Below are 20219 nucleotides of genomic sequence, written 5' to 3'. Positions count from 1 at the left end.
TGTGGTTTCCTGACAATGAACCTCCCTCCACGTGCAATGCCACCCTTAAAAATATTTTTTTCCACTCTGGCCCTGGACATGTTGAGCTTTCCTGGTCTCAGGAACCAGTTCAGAAGAGTCTCAAAGTCTCAAAGAGGAAAGAATCTTTAGGTGAAATTAGCCCATCAAAATTTACCCTTTAAACCGAGAAAAAACCAGTTATTAATTTCCATGTTATTGTAACAGGACCAAATAAAATGTGGAAAGCACCTTGAAAAAGTGTAAGATGAGAAAAATGAACTGGAAGAACTAACGCAAAGTAAATAGAAACAAGAAAACCATACACAATGGGTGCAACGATATAAACAGGACAACAAAACAATTGAAACAGGTTTTTGAAATCACGATGACCAAGCTTGGCCCCAAAAGAAGAGACAACTTTCCCCACCTTGAAGAATGGGGGCCACGTGAATGTGGGAAACGGAATTAGGGCTTTTTGATGGCAAAAACCTCTTTCCTTTATTCTTCATTAGAAGGGATGGCTCACTGGGAGGGGCAGGAGAAATCTAGTAGAAAATGAGATGTCATTTATTTTTTTAAAAAGAAAAAGCACAATATTTCTCAGTGGAGTTTAGAAACAGGTCTCTTGGAACTCTCCTCTCCTCAAAAAAAAGACCAATGTCTTCATACCAAAACCAGCTTGTGAACTCTTAAGGATTTTAAGTATTTCATTCTTTAGGAGTCCTGAGCACTCTCTTCTTGCTTCCATCTCAGACTGGGAGAAAGCCAAACCACACATTATGTAAAGTTAATGCATAGGAGGTATCTCAGAATTGTGGGCTGTAGAACTGTTTGGCTACTGAAAGCTTGTGGACAAGAAGAGTCCTTGCTCCTACTCCTGAGCCCTGGGAAGAATACTGAAAAATATTGTTCTGAACAATTTGAACCTTTAGAACTCCAAGGCTGGAGATTGGGGTGGATGGCAAAGAAAACTTTACCCTGGTTTCTCATTCTCCAATTTGACCACATCCCAAACGACTAACCACTTAGGTCTATGAAGAGGACCCTATTGTAAAATATCAGGCTCTCTGGAATTGGGCCTATTAAAAAATCTGGATTCGAAAGCAACTTTAAAGAACTGCAGCTGCTGTCCTTCCCCAACCACAAAGCTGCACCAGGCAAAGGTCTCTACCTGCCCAACCACAGGGTCATGCAAAGGATAGAACACTCAGGCCAAAACCTGGAAAGAAGCCAATACAATACAATGACCATGGACTGACTGGAATGTGAGTCTCAACAGAGTTAATGCCCCACCCTCCTACCACAACAGTGCCCAGTACAAGTCCTAAAAAATCTCAAGCACACAGATTATATTCTTAAATATGGTTTAATACTCTTCTCCATTTCTGTACATCACAACACCAAGATTTCGCTGCTTAGGATCTCTCTGCAGAGGCTATATAGAATGCGAAGGCTACGATTTTCACCCCCTCGTATGTGTATGTGTAAGTGTAATACATATCAGTATATATTGATACACACATCAATATATAATGCAATATATATCACCGAAGAGAACACATTGATTAAAGAAATACAAAAATTTGGCATCATTTCCAAACTTAAATAGTAAAAATAAAAACTACAAAAAAAAGGAGCTGCATACCCTAAATGTATCATGTGAAACAACAAGCAGTATATTCAAATATGTAAATTTACATCCAATTTTTCTAGTCTTGTCATATCACATTAGACCCATTTACAATGGCAAAACCCTAAGGTACTGCTGTGAAGAGAGCAAGTTTGTTCACACTTGGGTTTTCTGCAAATAAACAGCAGAGCCCAATGCAAAAGCCTGTTCTGGTGAAGCCTCCCAATCTGGTGAACACCCAAACATTTACTCTTACTGGGAGATTGACACATCAGGTTATACATTTGACAGACAAGTCATTTGGACCTCAGAGTACAGTGTGAGAACCAGAAGCATTACATTTTAAGACATACTCCCTTCATTCAAGTGAAACAGGATTATTGGAACGATAAGCAAGTCTGCAACCTTGGAACAAGGAGCTGGTTCAGACCAATAAAGCTACGAGTGAGTCAAAAGTCAGCGAAGAAGCAGTCAGGCACTAAAGTGTGAAAAGTACCCAATCCAAAAACCAAATGAACCCCACTACGCTGCGTCAGCATGGGGGCAATATACCATATTGACTTGTAAAACCATTGGCTTCAAGTCCATTTGGTACACTTTCTCCATTGCTATCATGGGGTACATTCTACACTTTATCCACTGTTCCCTTCTTGGGCATTCCACAGCACAGCACTTGAGTGGGGGGGTATAAGTACAACTTATTTCCCCCAGCAGCCAAACTCAGGCTTTATACTTTGGGGGCCACTTTTGGATCCAACATGGTTAAGTCCTTGATGCAGGAGCTGGGTCCTGCCCCTCCCCAGCCTCCCCCATCCCTACTTCCCATGTGAGTGATGCGTGTGCATCCCATATTCTAAAAAGAAGCTCCAGGCCCTCCAGAAGGATTAGGGGTTTCTAATCACATGCACAGTCATACATGTCTTGTCTGTCATCCCTGTGAAACATCTTTCAGTTTGTTTCTTTTTTTAAATCAAAAAATTCACATAATCTCATGCTGTCCCAACACAAGGAAAACACAACCACCTCCCTTTACCAAGGAATAGACCCGAGTGTAAAAAATAAAAAATTCTTTAAATTACTTTGCTTCCACTTAAATTGCATGTTTTATTTCTCACAATCCCAGCACAGGTGCCCCATTACTTCCCCCAACCCCCACCCCCTGCTACCCCCAAACTAATTTCTAGTAGGCTAAGATCCTGGGCACCCTCCTTAGAGCATACAGTGATGAAAGCTCCTGAAACCTGGGCACAAACGCTTCTGCACAACAGATGTGAGCAAACAGTCCAGTGACCCAGAGATTCCTTAATCAGTTTGAATGTGCAGTACAACTTGTACCCTCTGGACTGACCACTTGGGGTGTGTGGGGTGTGGGTTTAGGGGAGAGAAGCTGACGTTGCCTTCTGTTATCTTACCCTTTCAACATTAAACAGAGACCAAGAGAGAAATGGTTCCAATATTTCACCACGTATATTTCTTCTTATGCAGTCTAAGCTGAGAATGCCATGTAAATGGGTCACCGCGAAATGCAGCAATTGAAAATTTCTCCAATCAAAATAAGAAACAAACCAGTATGATCTTACTTCTATTAACTTTTGAAGGTTTTACAGCAGTTAAAGTATTTTTTGCTTCTATGTATGAAGGTTAAAAAAATCATTTTTTTCTCATAAAATACAAGAGCAACCAATTTCACCATTGAGTAAAAGTAAAAACTGCGATTCTTTTTTTAAATTAGTCCAAAGTGGCATTTAGGAACTTAGTAGTTTGCTGCTGCACTGACACCATGACAAATCAAAGTGTAGGGTTGGGTTTTTTTTTTTGTTTGTTTCGGTTTTGTTTTCAATATCCAATGCTCATGGATCAAGTTCTGGAAATGTTCCAATCATAAGGCAGGGATCTGTTTTGTTTCCACCACGCATTTGCTCCTTGGGTTGGATGCTGGAGGGCGAGGCACGTTTTGCCGGACCCAGGTCGACTACCTAGTAGTCATCGAGGTCAAAAAATTCATCATCTCCCCCTTGGTATTCCATTCCCTGGAAATCTACTCGGTACCGCAAGATACCTGGGGAAACAAACAAAGAATAAGCTCTTGTTTTGAGACAACATGAAAGATGGGCAAGCCTAACTTTGTTATGGAAACAGAAGAGTCAAATTAACTAAAGGGAAAAACTTCAAGCCAAATTTCCAAATCTTACTTGGCTCCTTTAGGCTCATATTCAGTTTGGATGTTCCAGAATCCATGTTTCAAATCTCTCTTAAGTCCCAGACATTCTCACCCCACTCTTACCAAGGTAGATTAAGATGAAAGTAGGCCAGGGAAGGAACTAGATTCTCCGGCTAAACAGACTGTCCAAAGACATTGAAACTGGGACACTGAACCTTAATCTCATATTTAAATATCTTAATCTCATATACCTCCGATTCCACCAAATCCTTTCACAAACTGGGATCCTTCCTGTGACTTGTCTGTAACAATTTCCAGCGTTGCTCCAAATTTCTTATAGTTGTTAGCAAACCATTCCAGCAGTGGCATACTCTCTATCAGCTCATGTTCCTGTCCTGTCTATGTTTGAAAAAGACAAACCAAGGGGTAAAAAGACAATAATGTGAAGATATTCTTGCTTTTGATATGTTGGCCTCATTCTCAACTAAATACCCAAACCTCAAAATTAGTTAACGATATCAGAAAATATTGTAAGACCTCAAAACAGTAGCTCCTATTCTTTAGTTTCAATTGTTTGGATACCACATGTTACAATGTTAAAATTCCAACACATACAATTTTGCAAATTATGATTCTCAATGCTTGCTTGTTAGTCAAACTACTTAAAGAGTCCCTTGGCAGCACTTAAAGATGCTCCCAGAACAGCTCTACCACACCAATTTTCTGTAGCCAACTAGAATAAGTAACTAAATTCTCAAACTTAGAACTAAAGAAGCAGGTGTTTGAGGGAAACGACTATAAAGTTGATACCAGATCAAATGTCTCAAGCTTTAGGATGTAAGTAGACCACATTTGAAAAAAAAAATCAGCCTGAGACCAAGTTTAAAACTCATCTTAGTTTTTCAAAGAATCAACTTAAAGAGGAGTAAAGAACTTATTTATAATGGAAATTTAATGACTAAGCAGATTGGCTTTGGAAAAGAACTGAGACAACGTTATCTACCCCTACCTCATGCAAAGATGGGGGACTATAGATAGAGAACACTCTAGGACAGTGATGGGCAAACTTTTTATTAAGGGGGGGGGGACCAAAGGAAAGGAAATGCTCATTTGTCAGTCTGTTTCTAAGGCAACTCTTTCAAAGTTTCACTGTATTGTACCCTACTCATTGTATTTGTCAGATTAGGAATAATGTGGTGGAGCCCAATAGAACATTTCAGGGGCCACATCTGACCTGTGGGCTGTAGTTTGCCCACCAATGCTCTAGGGCCATGATATGAACCTATGGCACACATCCAAAGATGGCATGCAGAGACCTCTCTGTGGGCGTGTGTGCCTTGTCCCTGGCTCTGACCTGCTGTTCCCCCTCCCCAAATTCAGGGGGTGGGTGGGTGCAGGGGGCCTAGTACTCGGTGACTGCAGGAGGTGGCTGCCCCATCCCCCCAACCGAACTGGGAGCCCCAGCCCCTGCCTGCCCAATCACTGCTCTAGACTATCAGACTTAGCTAATTTGTTATGCAGAACTGCCTCAATCTACTCCTCTTTTTTCTTATTGTACAAGTTGTTCAGTGGGCAGGGGAGGAGTTGGAATACATTTAGAAATGAAGATGACAGAAAAACAGAAGATTTCACCATAAAAAATTCTTTGCTGAAATCTTTTTTTCCCCTATCATCCTCAATTTTGAAGAAAAAAAATAGTTAAGCAAAACTAACCAAGTTATTCATTAACTCTAACATCAAATGCAATAATATTCTATACCTGAAGTCCATCTCTGCGAAGAAGGGAAATAAGTTCATTTTCCCATCTTCTTTAAAACCAAGTTTGAGCAATAGCATTCAGTTTTTCTTTAGACTTATACTGTTATATTTATTGTGTGCGTTTCCCCCTGTTTCTCTTTAGGGTTAGAAATCAGCACAAATTTAGGGTTATATAAAGGAAAATCAGTTAATATAAGCCTTTCATTTTTCTCCGAGTCCTCTATCTACATAATTTTTTTAATGGAAGCCTGATTGCATAGTTATTTTTAAAATATTTTCCATGTTTACATGATTCATGTTCTTTCCCTCCCCCTTCTCAGAGCCAACAAGCAATTCCACTGGGTTGTATAAATACTGTCACTTGATACCTTTTTTCCATGTTATTCATTTTTGCTATAGAGCAATTTTTAAAAGGCCTAACCCCCAAAACATGTACCCATATATACGTGGGCATTACATTGGATTTTCCCACAATGTTTTACGTTTCATGTACAATGTTCTTTTGGTTCTGCTCATTTCACTCTGCATCAGTTCACTGAGGTTCTCCCAGTTCATATGGAAAGCCTTCAGATTACCAATTCTTACAGCACCATAGTATTCCAACACCATCAGATACCACAATTTGTTCAGCCATCCCCCCCCCAATTTTTCAAAAAATTGCCACCACAGAGAACACGGCTATGAATATTTTTGTACAAGTTATTTTTTCTTATTATCTCTTTGGGGTATAAACCCAGCAGTGGTATTGCTGGATCAAAGAGTATGCATTCTTTTAAAGCCCTTTGAGCATAATTCCAAATTGCCTTTCAGAATGGTTGGATCAATTCACAATTCCACCAGCAATTCATTAGCATCCCAATTTTGCCACATCCCCTCCAACATTTATTATTTTCCTTTACTGTCATATTAGCCAGTATGCTAGGAGTTATCTTCATAACTTTTTGCAAAATGTGTTATTTTGACATAGATGTGACCCTTTGCAAATTGGACTTCTTTGGGATACATGCCTTATTTAGGATGGTCTAGTTTAAATCATAACATTTTAGTCTTTTTCCAAGTGACTCTCCACAATTCAGAATTCCTTTCCAAAATGGTCGGCCAGATACATTATTTATGTATTAGTGTAAAAGGCAAATTCACATGATAAATTACAATTCTTTTACTTGTTTTTTCCTTTGGGGAAATGGATCTTGGCTCACATATTTATTAAGTTCACTAGAGCTTCGATACCAGCTCATCAGATATTTGATATACAGATTCTCCCTCATCATTAGCTTTTCCTTATTATGAACCTGCTCTCACAAATTTATTGGTGCAAAAGCTTTTTAATTCCATATGATCTATTATTTTGTTATTGCTTCTATTATGTTTGGCTAAAAACTCTCCAACTAGCCACAGCTGTGACAAATAGCTAATCTGGTTTCCACTAAATAATAATGGTTATTATTATTATTAATAATAATTGCATGGCCTTTAAAATTTAGGTTTTGTATTCACTTTGAGCTCATAGTCTCTGTTGTAAGATGTTGGCTTAGAGTTAATTTTGGCCAAATGATTTCCGGTTGAAAAACAAAATTAAACCGCACCCCCTCCAAAAAAGACCTAGATTTAAATCCTCACATCGCTAACTCCAGCCCTCTCATTTAATATGGTATCATTTAGCAACACTGTATTATATTAAATGAGAAGGCAGAAGTTAGAATTTTAATATTTCAGTATTTACTAACCTAAAGAAACAATCAGAATGTTAGAGCTGAAACACTCATTTTATAGATTAGGAAATTGAGGCCTAAAGAACCACTCTAGGTCAAACACCTAATTATAGCAAGAGATTAGAATTAGAGTCCCACACATACCTCTTTGTCTGTAAAGTGAGATTTATCCTTCTCTTGCTCTGGAGTCAAATACAGAATCTTCTCTTCTATAGATTTGGGAGATGGAAGAAAGAAGAAAAATAAGGCTAGTTTTGATGGGATCAAAGTTACATATCCATTAGGTGAAGTGAAGTTCTGAAATTGCTGTACATATTTGCCTAAACACTTATTTCAGATAATATATCTGAACTTACCATGTGAAACAAGTTAAGGGAAATACATAAAACAAACAAGACCTTTCAGAAGAAATTCTTTTTGTCCTTAAGGAGATAAAAATAATACCAATAATAAAATTTAAAAAGCACCTACTATCTTACCAGACACTGTGCTAAGTACTTTACAATTATTATCTCACTTGCTCTTCACAATAACCCTGGGAGATAGGTGCTATCATCATCCCTGTTTTACAGATGAGGCAACTGAAACAGAGGTTAAGTGACTTGCCCAGGGTCATATACTATGAAACGTCTGAGGGAGTATTTGAAATTAGGACTTCCTAACTCCACGCCCAGTGCTCTATCCACTGTCACTTCACTACTTCAAAAAAAAGTATAAATGTATTAGTGAGAAAAACCTACAGATGTGTCTATGTACTTATTTCAAAAAGGGCAGATGGGGGTGGGGTGGCGGTAGGAATAGTGGTAGAGAGGTAATGAAGAAGGAAAAGTAAGGCAAAAGAGGTAGTACCAAGGTAATGACAATATGATTCTTGATGCCAATGAAACCATTCTATGGATCTTTAAGACTCTTTCCCAGCCACCAGGAATTCCTAAAGAGAACACTCCCATTTCTCTATTAACTTATTATAAATACCTTCTGTGCCTTGGCAATGAAGAACATATCTCATTATATCTAGATTTTCATAGACTATCAGGATCTCTACAGCTCCCATTTCCAAAGCCTTTAGTGTGTCTTCGACTCCAAAACAATACTTCCCCGTGTCTTGACTAATTTCATCAAAGTATCGTCCTATAATTAGAAGATGGCCAAGAGGACAAGTCAATTTAAAAGTGCAACAAATATTTATTAAACACCTACTATGCATAAGGCATTGGCTAGATGTTGGGGATAGAAGGATAAAAACAAAACCATCCTTACCCTCAAGGAGTTTCCATTCTACTAGGGGATACAGCAAGTACATAACCAATACAATAGATAAATACATACACACACACACACACACATATATAAAATAATTTTAAGAGGGGGGATCAGGAAAAGGTGTCAGGAAGTAGTGCCTGAATTATGCTTTGAAGGAAGCTCTACAAGGTAAAGATGAGGGAATGGATCCCAGACCCAGAGGACTTCTTACACAAAGATTATAGATAGAACAATGAACCGAGGACAGCTAGAGGTCCCAGTTTGTAATGGAGAAAGAATGAAGGGAAATTATATAAAACTGTAAAAATAAGAAGCCAAGATTGCATAGAAATTTAAATGCTCATCTGAAGGATCTCCATTTTATCTTCGAGGTGACTGAAATCCACTGAAGATTTTTCAATAGTGGAATATGACATGACCAGATCTGCCTTAGAATTAACAATTTGGCAGCTATATAGGACTGGAAAAGGAAGAGGCTAGAATCAGGGAAACTAATTAAGAGGCTACCGAATAAAATGAGGATCTGAACCTCCTGAAATGAAGAATGAGAGCGAGTGGAGAGAAGGGGGTGGATGCAAGAAATATTGGACTTGGTACCTGGTTGGATATGGGGGTTGAGGGAGAGAGGAGTCAAGAATGATTCTAAGATTTTAAACTTAGATGACTAGGAAAAAGGTGGCGATAGCAATAAAAATGGTTAAGTGTAGGGATTGGGGTGGGGGGTGGGCCCAGGGAAATAATGAGCTTCATTCAAAATTATTTGAATTTGAGATGACTATAGGACAACCAGTCAAGAAATGCCTAGCAAGAATTTGATTATACAGCAGTGGAGTTCAGAAGATTAAGGCTGAATATATAGATACAGAGTAGCAAAATGCATAGGGATAATGGAACCTATAAAAGCTGTTAGAGATTATTAAAGAAGATACTAAAAAGGGACCAGGATAGAGCTTTGGTGGATGCAAGGTGGGGAAGAAGGACGTAGTAAAGGAGACCAAGAAGGATGAGCCAGATGGGTAAGAGACAAACAAAGGAAGATCAATGTGACATTAACCAAGAGACTATATATAGGATCTAAGAGGAAAGAATGGCCAATAGTGTCAAAAGCTGCAGAGGTAGGAACATGGAAGACTTAAGGAGAAAAAAAAAAAAAAAAGGCTTTGGATTTAGTGGTTGAGAGATCAATGACAATAGGAGAGAAAAATTTTAGCAAAGTTGTGAAGTTTTAAGTCTGATTATAAGAGGAGGAAGAGGGACCTGAGGAAAATAGAGATGAGTATAAACAATCCTTTCCAGAGGTTTTGCTATTAAAAGGAGGGACACAGGGTAACTCTGGAGAATGTTAGCGTCAAATTTGAGGATCAGGGACATCTAAACTTGTTTGTATTTAGCAGGGAAGTAGATAAGGAGAGACTGAAAAGAAGGAATGATTTCAGTGGCAAGCTCCCAGAAATGTGAGAAACTGGGATCAAAAATATAAGTGGAACATTTTTAGGCTTGGCAAAGAGATTTACGGAACTAGGGGCTATAAGAGAATGAATGATAAAGAGGGGTTTGTTAGGCAGTGAAGAATAGGCAAGGAGCTAATGATAGATGCTCTGTATTTCTCAGTAAAGCAGGAAGTCAGAGAGTAAGAGAGAGAAAGAAAGAGGTGTGACATCTGAGGATAAAGGCTTTGAATGGACATCACTGAAAAAGTGACAATCATAGGAGAATAAAAGGGTTGCCATGAGGCAGTGAGGGCCCAGCTGGGATTAGAAAACATGCATTTGTTATGGAATTCATCAGCATGGTTGTGCTACTTTCTTCAGGAGCATTCAGCAGCATATGATTAAGAATGGAGAAGGCAGACAGTCAGTAAGGATATATTATTAAATTGCACCTTCCAAATGCAGATCAAATCATTGGAGGGGAAAAAAAAAAAGCTTACAACACATTGAAGATAAGGCATAAGATAGATGATTAAATACCCCTCCCCCCCACAATGCTTATGGTTTTGCAGAATGTTATCCAAAAGGGAATATTGGAGTTCTGGGGACAGTTTTATACATGAGCAATTCTTAGGCTATGATCACCATGAAATATACTTATGTTTATATCTTCAGATTAATAAAATTTTATAGTCGAAAGGGACCTTTCAAGAACATTATTCTAATAGGACCCTAATTAATTTTCTAATTATTCCTTCCTATTACCTTCCTATTCCTTTGAAGCAAAAAAGTAAACTGCTTCAAAGATGGGAAAATATTGGTAAAGGGAAAACCCTGAGAATACTATGGAAATTAGCTACATTCCATCCATACCTATTAGTTTCTTCTCTTGAATGAATTTCACGTTGGAGAGGACTTCAGTAGACAACTCAATTGCCTGATTGAATCCATTTTCACCACCATAGGAGATATCAACTAATTTTAAAACTTTCGATTGCAATCGCTTTGACACAAATAAAAAAAACATCATCAGTATTTTCAAAGCATGGCATTATGATCACTGGGTCAGTTTGAATTTGGGGGTTGAGGAGAGGAGATAGGTTTAGTTTACCAAGTGTAGGCTTTGCTTTCACTATGGAATACATTGCTATAGATTTCCCTAATCAACCACAACTGACTGTCCCTCTACCTATTCTGAGAAATACAAACAGAACTGCTTTGCTCTTGGGGTGGGGAATGCTATCATCTCTTCCCGTCAAGCTATCCAGTGAAGTACAAAGGCTTCATTTAATGAATTAGGAACATGATCACAGGATCATAGCTTTAGAACAAGGAAACTTAGAGTAAGCTATTCTAACCCCTTTATTTTATTGATGAGGAAACAGATTTGTCCAAGGACATGTAGTCTGTAAGTAGCTGAGCTAGGATTTGAACCCAGGTGCTCTTAATTTAATTGTGCAATTGCAGAATTAGAAGGGAACCCATGCCCAAGTAAGAATCCTTTACTCTAGTGTGACAGGGACCATAAGTTCTTGAAAGCTTGTTAGTATCTATTAAACCAGAATGTCTTTTGAGAATGGTCCCAGTGACTGACCATTGCTACCAGAGGTCCAGCAAGCATAGAGAAGCTTCTCCAGAAGGTTGGCTACCAGGTGATAAAATGTTAGGGCCTGATGATCCATGAAAACAGGCACAAACCAGATTTTTCTGATAATGGAACCTCTCTGACTTGAATCTGCATCTTAGTGAGGATTCAAGGCATTTGTGATCCTCATTTTTTCAGTCTCAAGGTGTGTCCCATTCTATTGTACTGCTTAATCAGTATGGATGGATACTGGGTATTATAAGAAGTGGAAGGGAGAAAAAGGAAAGAGGGACAACGATCTCAGCCACAGCAAGGAACAAACCAGAAAAAGACAAGGAAAACTAGCTTTGTGGCACAAATAAATGACCCTCTACAAAATGACACCTGTTTTTTTTTTTTTTTTTTGGAATAAAGCACAATTTCTAACCCACTGTTATTTGCTGCTTTCTCAATCATTTGTCTATCCCATCTCTTATTCTAATTCAGAGATCTCTTTCACATCTCCTTACTTTCTCCCAGAATAAATGGTAGACTAGCCTATGACAGGGAATAATTCCTTTTAATACTAAACTCCCTATAAGCCAGAATAGTTACATACACTAGCCCAGGGGTTGGCAACCTTTTTGGCCGTGAGAGCCATAAACGCCACATTTTTTAAAATGTAATTTCATGAGAGCCATACAGTGCTCAGAGTGTGCACTCCTATAATAGCGCCAGAAAAAAAAAATTGACTTTATGGCTCCAGTAGAAAGAGCCATACGTTGCCGACCCCTGCACTAGCCTCTCACTGAAGCTGGATTTTTTTAGCTGCCAAAGATGCTAGAGGCATGAGTCCCAATGCTGATTTGCCAAGGTTCAAAAGAACTCTTACCCTAAGACACATATAATGAAAAGCTCCCCCTTCTTTCACTCACCTGATCAAACATGTCAGATTGACTCAGTTCAGTTTTGAAGTCAGCTGATCCAGCTAAAACGAGACCAGCCACATTCACTTTGTCCCCAGAAATAAACAGCTGCACAGCAGTCTCTGCTACTTTCCTTACATAGTTGTGTCGTTTTTCCATTCGTAAACGGGCAAAACGCAAAGCAGACTGACCTCCCCTACCTTTGAAACAAAGATATGGTGTGAGTAAGACAAGAGTAATGATTTCCAAGAAAAACAAAAAAAAAATACCAGGTTGATCACTCCTCAAGTGGACTACAGGCAGTCAAATAAATGAAATTATTATTCTTTATCACTTGACTAAATTATTACCCTTTAGCATTTAACAAGATGGGTTTAAACCTCAAATTTCTAGTTTATTATTTTGAAAATTTCAAAAGGAAAAATGATCACATCTTCAATCATTCAACAATATCTCCAAGCCTACAGTCTGTATTTTATTCTGCTGTTCCTCTCACACGACTTCAGCTTTCCTATTATTGTTAGAGAAAGAGAAATGAGTTCGTGTTCTCTTCCTAGTTTACCGTGTTTCTTTGGGAGATCCACAGTGAATTTGTGCAGGACTTCTCTTGTGTTTCCTTGCAGAGTGCCAAAGAGTGCACCACTACCATCTATTACAATAAAGCCAAACTTGCTATCATCAGACAGTAGCGCTGTAAGAGCCTAGAAAATGAACATCACACAATAAGCAGACGTCTTAATGGCTCAGAGTGAAAATTCTCTGAGAACTAAGATACCATAAACAACAGGATATTTTTTGCACATAGGAGGTGCTTAAAGTTTGTTGAATTGAATAAGGATAAACACACAAAGTAGATTTCTTTTGACACTTAAGTGGTACTACGGTAAAATGGCTAGTGATGCTAAACTCAGACACAAGGTACTTGATTCCAAAGAGTTTTAAACCTCACAGGAGTTTTCTGAGCTAACCATTAAAGATGACTGTGGAACACAGTCGTCAACGGAATTGACGACCAAAAGATTAAAAAGGTAACAAGTACCCAATTCACTGAAAGGAGATTTGCCATTTTGAATTTACCCTTCTAATACTATTTAAATAAAAGCAGGGTAAAGAACTAAAAACTGCAGAAAACTCCCAGTGCATAAAGTCTACAAATTAAGGATCTGAGCTTCCACTGTTTAAAAGAACCTGTCATGTAATCTTCCTTCTTGGGAGTAGGCCTATGGAGTATGAAACCAAGTATCTGAAGAGGTTGTCTTCTGGCCCATGAATATAATTTCCTATAAGAGATTTGTTTTGGTTCTTTTTTAAGTTTGTTTACCTGGGAACTCATTGGTGGAAGAAACTCTCTCGATAACATAGTAAAACAAGCAATTATTAAAATGCTTATGAACTAGGTACTGTGCCTAAGAGCTGTGGGTACAAAGACAAAGAGTCTTTGTCCTCAAGGAACTTATAATCTAGTCAGAGAAACCACATGTATGCACATGTACATGTATAGGCAATGCAAAAAAATAGATATAAGGTAAAATTAAGGGGAAGGCACTGGTGGCTGGGCATTAATAGGTTAGGTTCTTTGTCCAGGGTCAAAAAAGCTAAAATGTGGAAGAGGCAGGACTGGAGGCAGGACTCTTGGACCAGAACTCTTCCCACTAGGCTATAAAAAGATCTTTTTCAAAAGGGGGAAAAAACAAAAAAACAAATGTGGGTGATATAGTATTTTAATGACATTAAAAAAAAATCTTATCTTTTGTCTTAGAATCGATACTAAGTATTGGTCCCAAGACAGAAGAGCAGCAAAAGCCAGCCAATTGGTATTTAAGTGACTTTCCTTGGGACATATAGCTAAGCAGCACCCGAGGTCAAATTTGAACCTAGGTCCTACCAACTCTAGGCCTGGCTTTCTATCTACTGAGCTACCTAGCTATCCCACTATTTGAGCATTAACAAAACCTTCCCCCTTTAGATTTTAAAGGTAGCACAACTAGTTTAAGGGGGAAAACATACTTATAACATTTCACCCCCAATTTCCCAACTACCATATGTCAAAGTAGGAGCTTTTAGGGCAAGATGATAATTTGTACCCTTACAGACTTGGCACCTGACAAATGCTGGGTAGTAACCTTCTTATTCTTCAGGAGGCATATCCCACTTTAAACATGGAATAGGAAAATAGTATCTTTAAGCAACAACCAGGAAAGTACAGATTAATCACTGTGATCAAGAGTTTTTTTTGTTTGTTTGTTTTAAATCAATCTTAGCCCAATTCTGGAACAGATGTTTCCTTATGTCTACTATGCAGTAATTAAGCAACTAGGAAGGACTGTTGCACATGTTAATGAAATTGTGTTCTTAATGATCTGTTACACTGGCTTGAGAGAAACCAGATATAACACTGCCACCTGAAGGGAACAAACGTCCCTCCAAAGAATTCTTCTCCATTAGCAGACACAATTAACTTAACTTTGGTTATGATGGAGAACACATTGCAATGTACACCAAGTTACCCCGCTAAGTCCAAAGGAAGCAGAAAAGGGAAGATTACATTATAAGACTCTTGGGGAAAAAGTTAGGATTCAGAAAAACTAAGGAGGGTAAACTTACTCTGCTATAGTCAAATCAGAATCAAGTAAAATATGACAGGGTGGTGCCTTCTAATAGGAAATTCCTGACAAAAAAATTTTGCATACTTATTTTATATTAAGAGATGCAGTAAAGAAGATTAAGAAATCCCTGTTTTGTGTCATCAAAAATAGTAATAACAATTGTTATTAATTTACCCAATATCATCCATTGGATAAATTCTAAGTCCACTGTAGAATTTTTTCACTACCATGGTCCATGAAAGGTAAGAGAACTGAACCAGGAGGTGATTTCAAATTCTTGACTGTCTATGGATATGGGTCACTTCAGTAAAATCTTCTGTCTACTTAGATTACTAACACCACTGCCATGCATCTAAATATAAGATCTAGAAAGTAGGTTCTCAAGACAAATTGTGGTACTGTGCAGTATGCGTATAAAAATTGAGATGATTAACAAAAAATTTGCATATGCAGAATTGATAAATAGGGGTGGACAGGTCAAATGCTCTCTTTTCCTGTCACTTTCCCAAGCCCATTCTAACATGCTTTCCAAAAATAATTGGAATGCAAATGCTATATTGTAAAATGAGTTCTTCTTATCTTCAGAACTAAATAACGTGAGCTCCCATATAGATAACTAAGGTAGCAGTAACAACTGGGCAAATCCTTTCAAAGGATTTTGTTTTTATCTTTTTTTTCTACACTTCTTTTAAAAGCCACCCCACTTTTCAAAGACTTAAGACTGGTTTCTATTTGGTTTTCCTGAGAATTGGTTTGTCCTCATGCTTGGCAGAAAAAGGTTAGGGTCCTCTCTTTTTCAGTTTAGTCCCAGAACATCTGGAGTAGTGACATTCCATTTCCTCACCAAATCAGCAAGAACAAATTGGCAACAAAGACTATTTAAAGACTAATGAATGTCCCATGAGCTTCCTGCCTCTTTGTCTGCCAAGTGAGACTCCGCCTATCCCAAATATAGATACAACGTTCTTTTATAGCTTTCATATAAACTCCTATGTTGTGTGGATATTGTATAAAACCAGTATTTTGCCACAGTAGTATAGATTTCAGAGATAATGTGTATCAGAAAAATTAGAAAGTATCAGGCATAGCTCCCTAAATCCTATTCTTTCACCATTCCTTCCCTCCTCCAACCCTCTCCACTGCACAAAGAAAACTTTGGATTCTTACCTCTGTATGGAATTTGTTGTCACACAGATACAATGATGTATTGATTGGTTTGAAAGGTTCAAAGTCAATGTTGACTTTCTTTTCCTTTCCTTCTTCTGTCACAATTGTTCCACAGTAAACAACCAGACCATTTGGAGGTACTGCAAAAATAGAATCATTTAATCCCATTTGAAACCCAATTTCTTTAGATTCTTGTTGAAAAATAATTTTTAACATTTGAGATTTGTTAGGTATTTGTCCTATTGTCCTTTGTCCTCCTTCAAAAGACTAGGAATCAATTTATGGCACAGCACAAGATTAAGATGTTATATATATATAAGTCTAAGTCTATCTACATTTTGAAACTTGCTCTAAAATGACCAAATTTGTAAGAACATGTTAACACTAATACCTTACAAACTATAACTTAATTGCCAAATAAAATAATGCTATATTCCATGGGAATAATAATAGCACCTACCTCACAGGGCTGTAATGAGGATCAAATGAGATGATATACATAAAGCACTTTCCAAAGCTTAAAGTGCTATTAAATGCTATTATTATTATTATTATTATATTATTATTATTATTATTATTACCACCACTAAGAAAAGGAGATGACAAGTAGCCTAGGGAAACAAGTGTGATCAAAGTACTACTGCAGCATCCTTGCTATAGAGTCCAACAAAAAACCTTGCCACGAGTGATTTTCTATAAAGGGACACAGAATGGGAAAAAGTCATAAGAAGAATTAAATATATTTTAAGTCCTTTAAGTGCATATAGATAGAAAAAAAAATATAAGGGAAGGAAGGGGAAAAGTATGTTACAAATGAGATACCTTTGTTATAGAGTTTGAGTCTTTGCTGTACAGATGTAATGGCTCCCAGAACTGAAAGGCGGTTTACACGAGATTTGATATTGGATGCAGTTCCAAATTCATCGGCTAACATTTTTGCCACTCGAGAAATCTGGTCTTTGGGAGGAATGATCAATGATATCATACTGGTGCCATTGCTGAGAAAGAGAGAATAATGTTCCTTAGAGGCTTAAATTTCACATACTATTTGTATTATAATGAAAAAAAAATTGCAGAAACTCATAAGAGCATTCTGTTTCTCTCCAAGAATCCAAAAGTTGAGTTTCAACACTCATGAGATACTTTAGGTTGAAATTCCTTTAGTCTACTTTTATGTAAAGCACACAACCAAGAAATTCCCTTTTTAATTCATCTCTTTTCTAACTTTAAATAAGGCCATTTTCTTTATAATTACATTTGTTTGTCTAATAAGAATAAGAGAATATTCAGCAAATTTAGAAGGGTGGTGGGGGAAAAGGTTAACATAGGATAAACAAAACAAAAATTATGAAAATCACACAACCCTTTGACCCAAAGTTCCCAGTACTAGGTATACACCACGAGGAATTTAAAGATGAAAATAAAGGTCTCATACACAGCAAAACTGTTCAAGTTCAACACAGCTGCTGTTCAAGCAGCACTTTTTATAGTAACAAAAGAAGTGGAAACAAAGTTGATGGCCATTGATTAGGATATGACTAGACAAACTGCTGTATATGAATGTTTATCTAAAGAGAAAGATATAAAGACATCAGAGCAATGTAACTGAACAAATTTTATCAAAGAAAAAGAATTCAGAGCAGCATGGGAAGACATATAAAGGGTATATTTGGAAATGAAGGTGATGTGAAAAAGAAAAGATGTCAAAAACTTGAGCTCCTCCCATCATAGCTGTTGTTCTTGACTTAAAACGTGCCTGAAAACAAATCTATACTAGCATACCAAGCTGAGAAAATAATTCTAATGTTTTATACTAGCCTAATCTCATTCTTTACAAAGTCAAAGAATTGTGATCCTCAAAAAGACATAATCCACAATGACACAAACCAGAAGCAGGATAAAAATCTGCCACCACCACTTAGGAGGTTATTACAATAGCTATTAGTACTACTATTTAAATCAATCTATTTTGCAGTTTTACTCCTCTGTTCTAAGATAAAGCATATGATGCAATTTGATGCTGAATACAGGTTGCTATCTGATTCTCAAATTTGGAAGGTCTGTGGATTTGAAGTCATTTGTAAATGGGGAAAAATGGGAAGAATAAATGAATAAGCAAAAAAAAAAATTATCATGAGTTCCTAATTACTGAGCTTAGTTTTCTTGTTAGACCAATATGCCAATTTTAAATATAAATTCCAGCTAAGTAGAAGAAAAAAGATGAAAACAGGAAGCACAAAAAACAGGGTAAAGAAAGAAAGTAAAGAGAGAAGAACGGAAGCAGCACAAAGAAAAGCAGAAGAGAATTCCATATCATTTATTACATGGCTTTGGATGTAGCATAGTTCAGATCCCAGCTGCTCCCTGTCACCCCCTACACTACCTAAAAAGCACAAAGAGTATAAAAAACTGTTCTGTTCCAATAGTACCAGAGAGAAATTCCACCATTAATCTTTCCCATTCATTTCCTTTATGCTGAACTTCACAGAAATTGCATGTAGGAGCTTAATTTAAAATGAGATAAAGTGAATATATTCAGTTCATTCCTGCCCTAAGAACTCATGTCTTCAGGTTGCCAAAGCATGTAAATACACTTCACAACACTGCTGCTCTGTGAAAAATGAAAGCTCTATGCCAACACTCAAATTTTAAATTTAAGATCAAAATCTACCTAAGTTAGGTTGAGGAAATTAACTAACGTTACTACTATAAAGAAGGGAAGCTGGGTGGAGCAGTGTATCATGGGTCTGGACTCAGACACTTACTAGCTGTGTAATCATGGGCGGGCAAGTTCCTTAACCCTGTTAGCCTCAGTTTCCTCATTTGTAAAATGAATTGGCAAAGGAAATGGCAAACCACTCCAGTATCCTTGCCAAGAAAACCCCAGAGGGAGTCACCAAGAGTCAGATCCAACTGAAAAAACAATGAAACAACTGCTGTAGAGAGGATAAAATAATTGGGATAGTAGAGAGGTCTCTGTTGCCACCCTCTGGACAATGAGATAAGCTCTTCTCTCCAAACTAAAGGACAGGAAAGAAACTGAGGGGAAGCTCTTAAGTGGGTCAAATGGTAGAGAACTATATAAGCTTATTAACAATATTCCCTGCTGATTTAGACAATTTTAGTAATATGGCAGCTTCTAGCTCAAAGACATCACATCAAACGGTAAAAAGAGGATGATTCTTTTCATCACAAATTTCATTTGAAGTTTTTAAAATCAGCTTTCCACCACAAACACAAGAATCCATGCTAAATAGTTGCTACCAAAGACAACTTTCCTAGGATACAATCTAAAGAGTCAATTCGCCATTATTTAAATTGGCTAAAGTTGAAAATACCAGCAGGCTAGAATATACTTAGACAAGTCTCTTACTCTTATCTTCCTTAATTGAACATAAGCACCTTGAAAGCAGGACTAATTGGTTCATTTTTGTCTTTGTACCCTCAGTGCCAGAAAATGGAGAGTTTAATAAGTGCTTGAAAAAAGGATTAAGACAACACAGTAGCTCCTTGTCGGTTTTAAACTTTAAAGCAGAAACAGACAGGAATTTAAAGGCAATATGCTGACCTAGTATAGGAACACTAAACAACAATTAAAACACTATACACAGGGGGCAGCTGGGTAGCTCAGTGGATTGAGAGCCAGACCTAGAGACAGGAGGTCCTAGGTTCAAATCTGGCCTCAGACACTTCCCATCTGTGTGACCCTGGGCAAGTCACTTGACTCCCATTGCCTACCCTTACCACTCTTCTGCCTTGGAGCCAATACACAGTATTGACTCCAAGATGGAAGGTAAGGGTTTAAAAACAAACAAACAAACACTATACACATACAGTTCTATTAGCTGAATCCAGAGCTCAAATTATCATTAGGGGAACTTTAGTGGGAAATATAAATAAAATTAAAAATAAATAAAAATAAAATACTCCATTTTATGGAAAATAAAGCCTTAAACTGACATTACCACTCTGAAAAAATGCCAGGGGAAAAGACTTCCAGAA

General features: G+C 37.5%; 1 protein-coding gene across 2 annotated transcripts in view; it reads right to left on the bottom strand.

Moving 5' to 3' along the window:
* Positions 1-1350: 1350 nt before the first annotated feature.
* ETF1 (eukaryotic translation termination factor 1) overlaps positions 1351-20219 on the bottom strand; it is a 48166-nt gene continuing 29297 nt past the window's right edge. For both annotated transcript variants that reach the window (XM_044664564.1, XM_044664565.1), the window contains 9 exons: positions 17040-17215; positions 16218-16357; positions 13007-13145; positions 12454-12644; positions 10828-10957; positions 8237-8392; positions 7406-7470; positions 4043-4190; positions 1351-3689 (listed from right to left, as the gene is read on the bottom strand). In XM_044664564.1, the coding sequence (XP_044520499.1) occupies positions 3607-3689; positions 4043-4190; positions 7406-7470; positions 8237-8392; positions 10828-10957; positions 12454-12644; positions 13007-13145; positions 16218-16357; positions 17040-17215 (1228 nt within the window). In that variant the 3' untranslated portion in view covers positions 1351-3606. The remainder of the gene's footprint in view (positions 3690-4042; positions 4191-7405; positions 7471-8236; positions 8393-10827; positions 10958-12453; positions 12645-13006; positions 13146-16217; positions 16358-17039; positions 17216-20219) is intronic.

Source organism: Gracilinanus agilis, chromosome 2, assembly GCF_016433145.1.
Source record: "Gracilinanus agilis isolate LMUSP501 chromosome 2, AgileGrace, whole genome shotgun sequence".
NCBI classification, from domain to species: Eukaryota; Metazoa; Chordata; class Mammalia; order Didelphimorphia; family Didelphidae; genus Gracilinanus; species Gracilinanus agilis.
The sequence above is the reverse complement of the archived record's forward strand: the minus strand, read 5'-3'. Positions and strand labels throughout refer to the sequence as shown.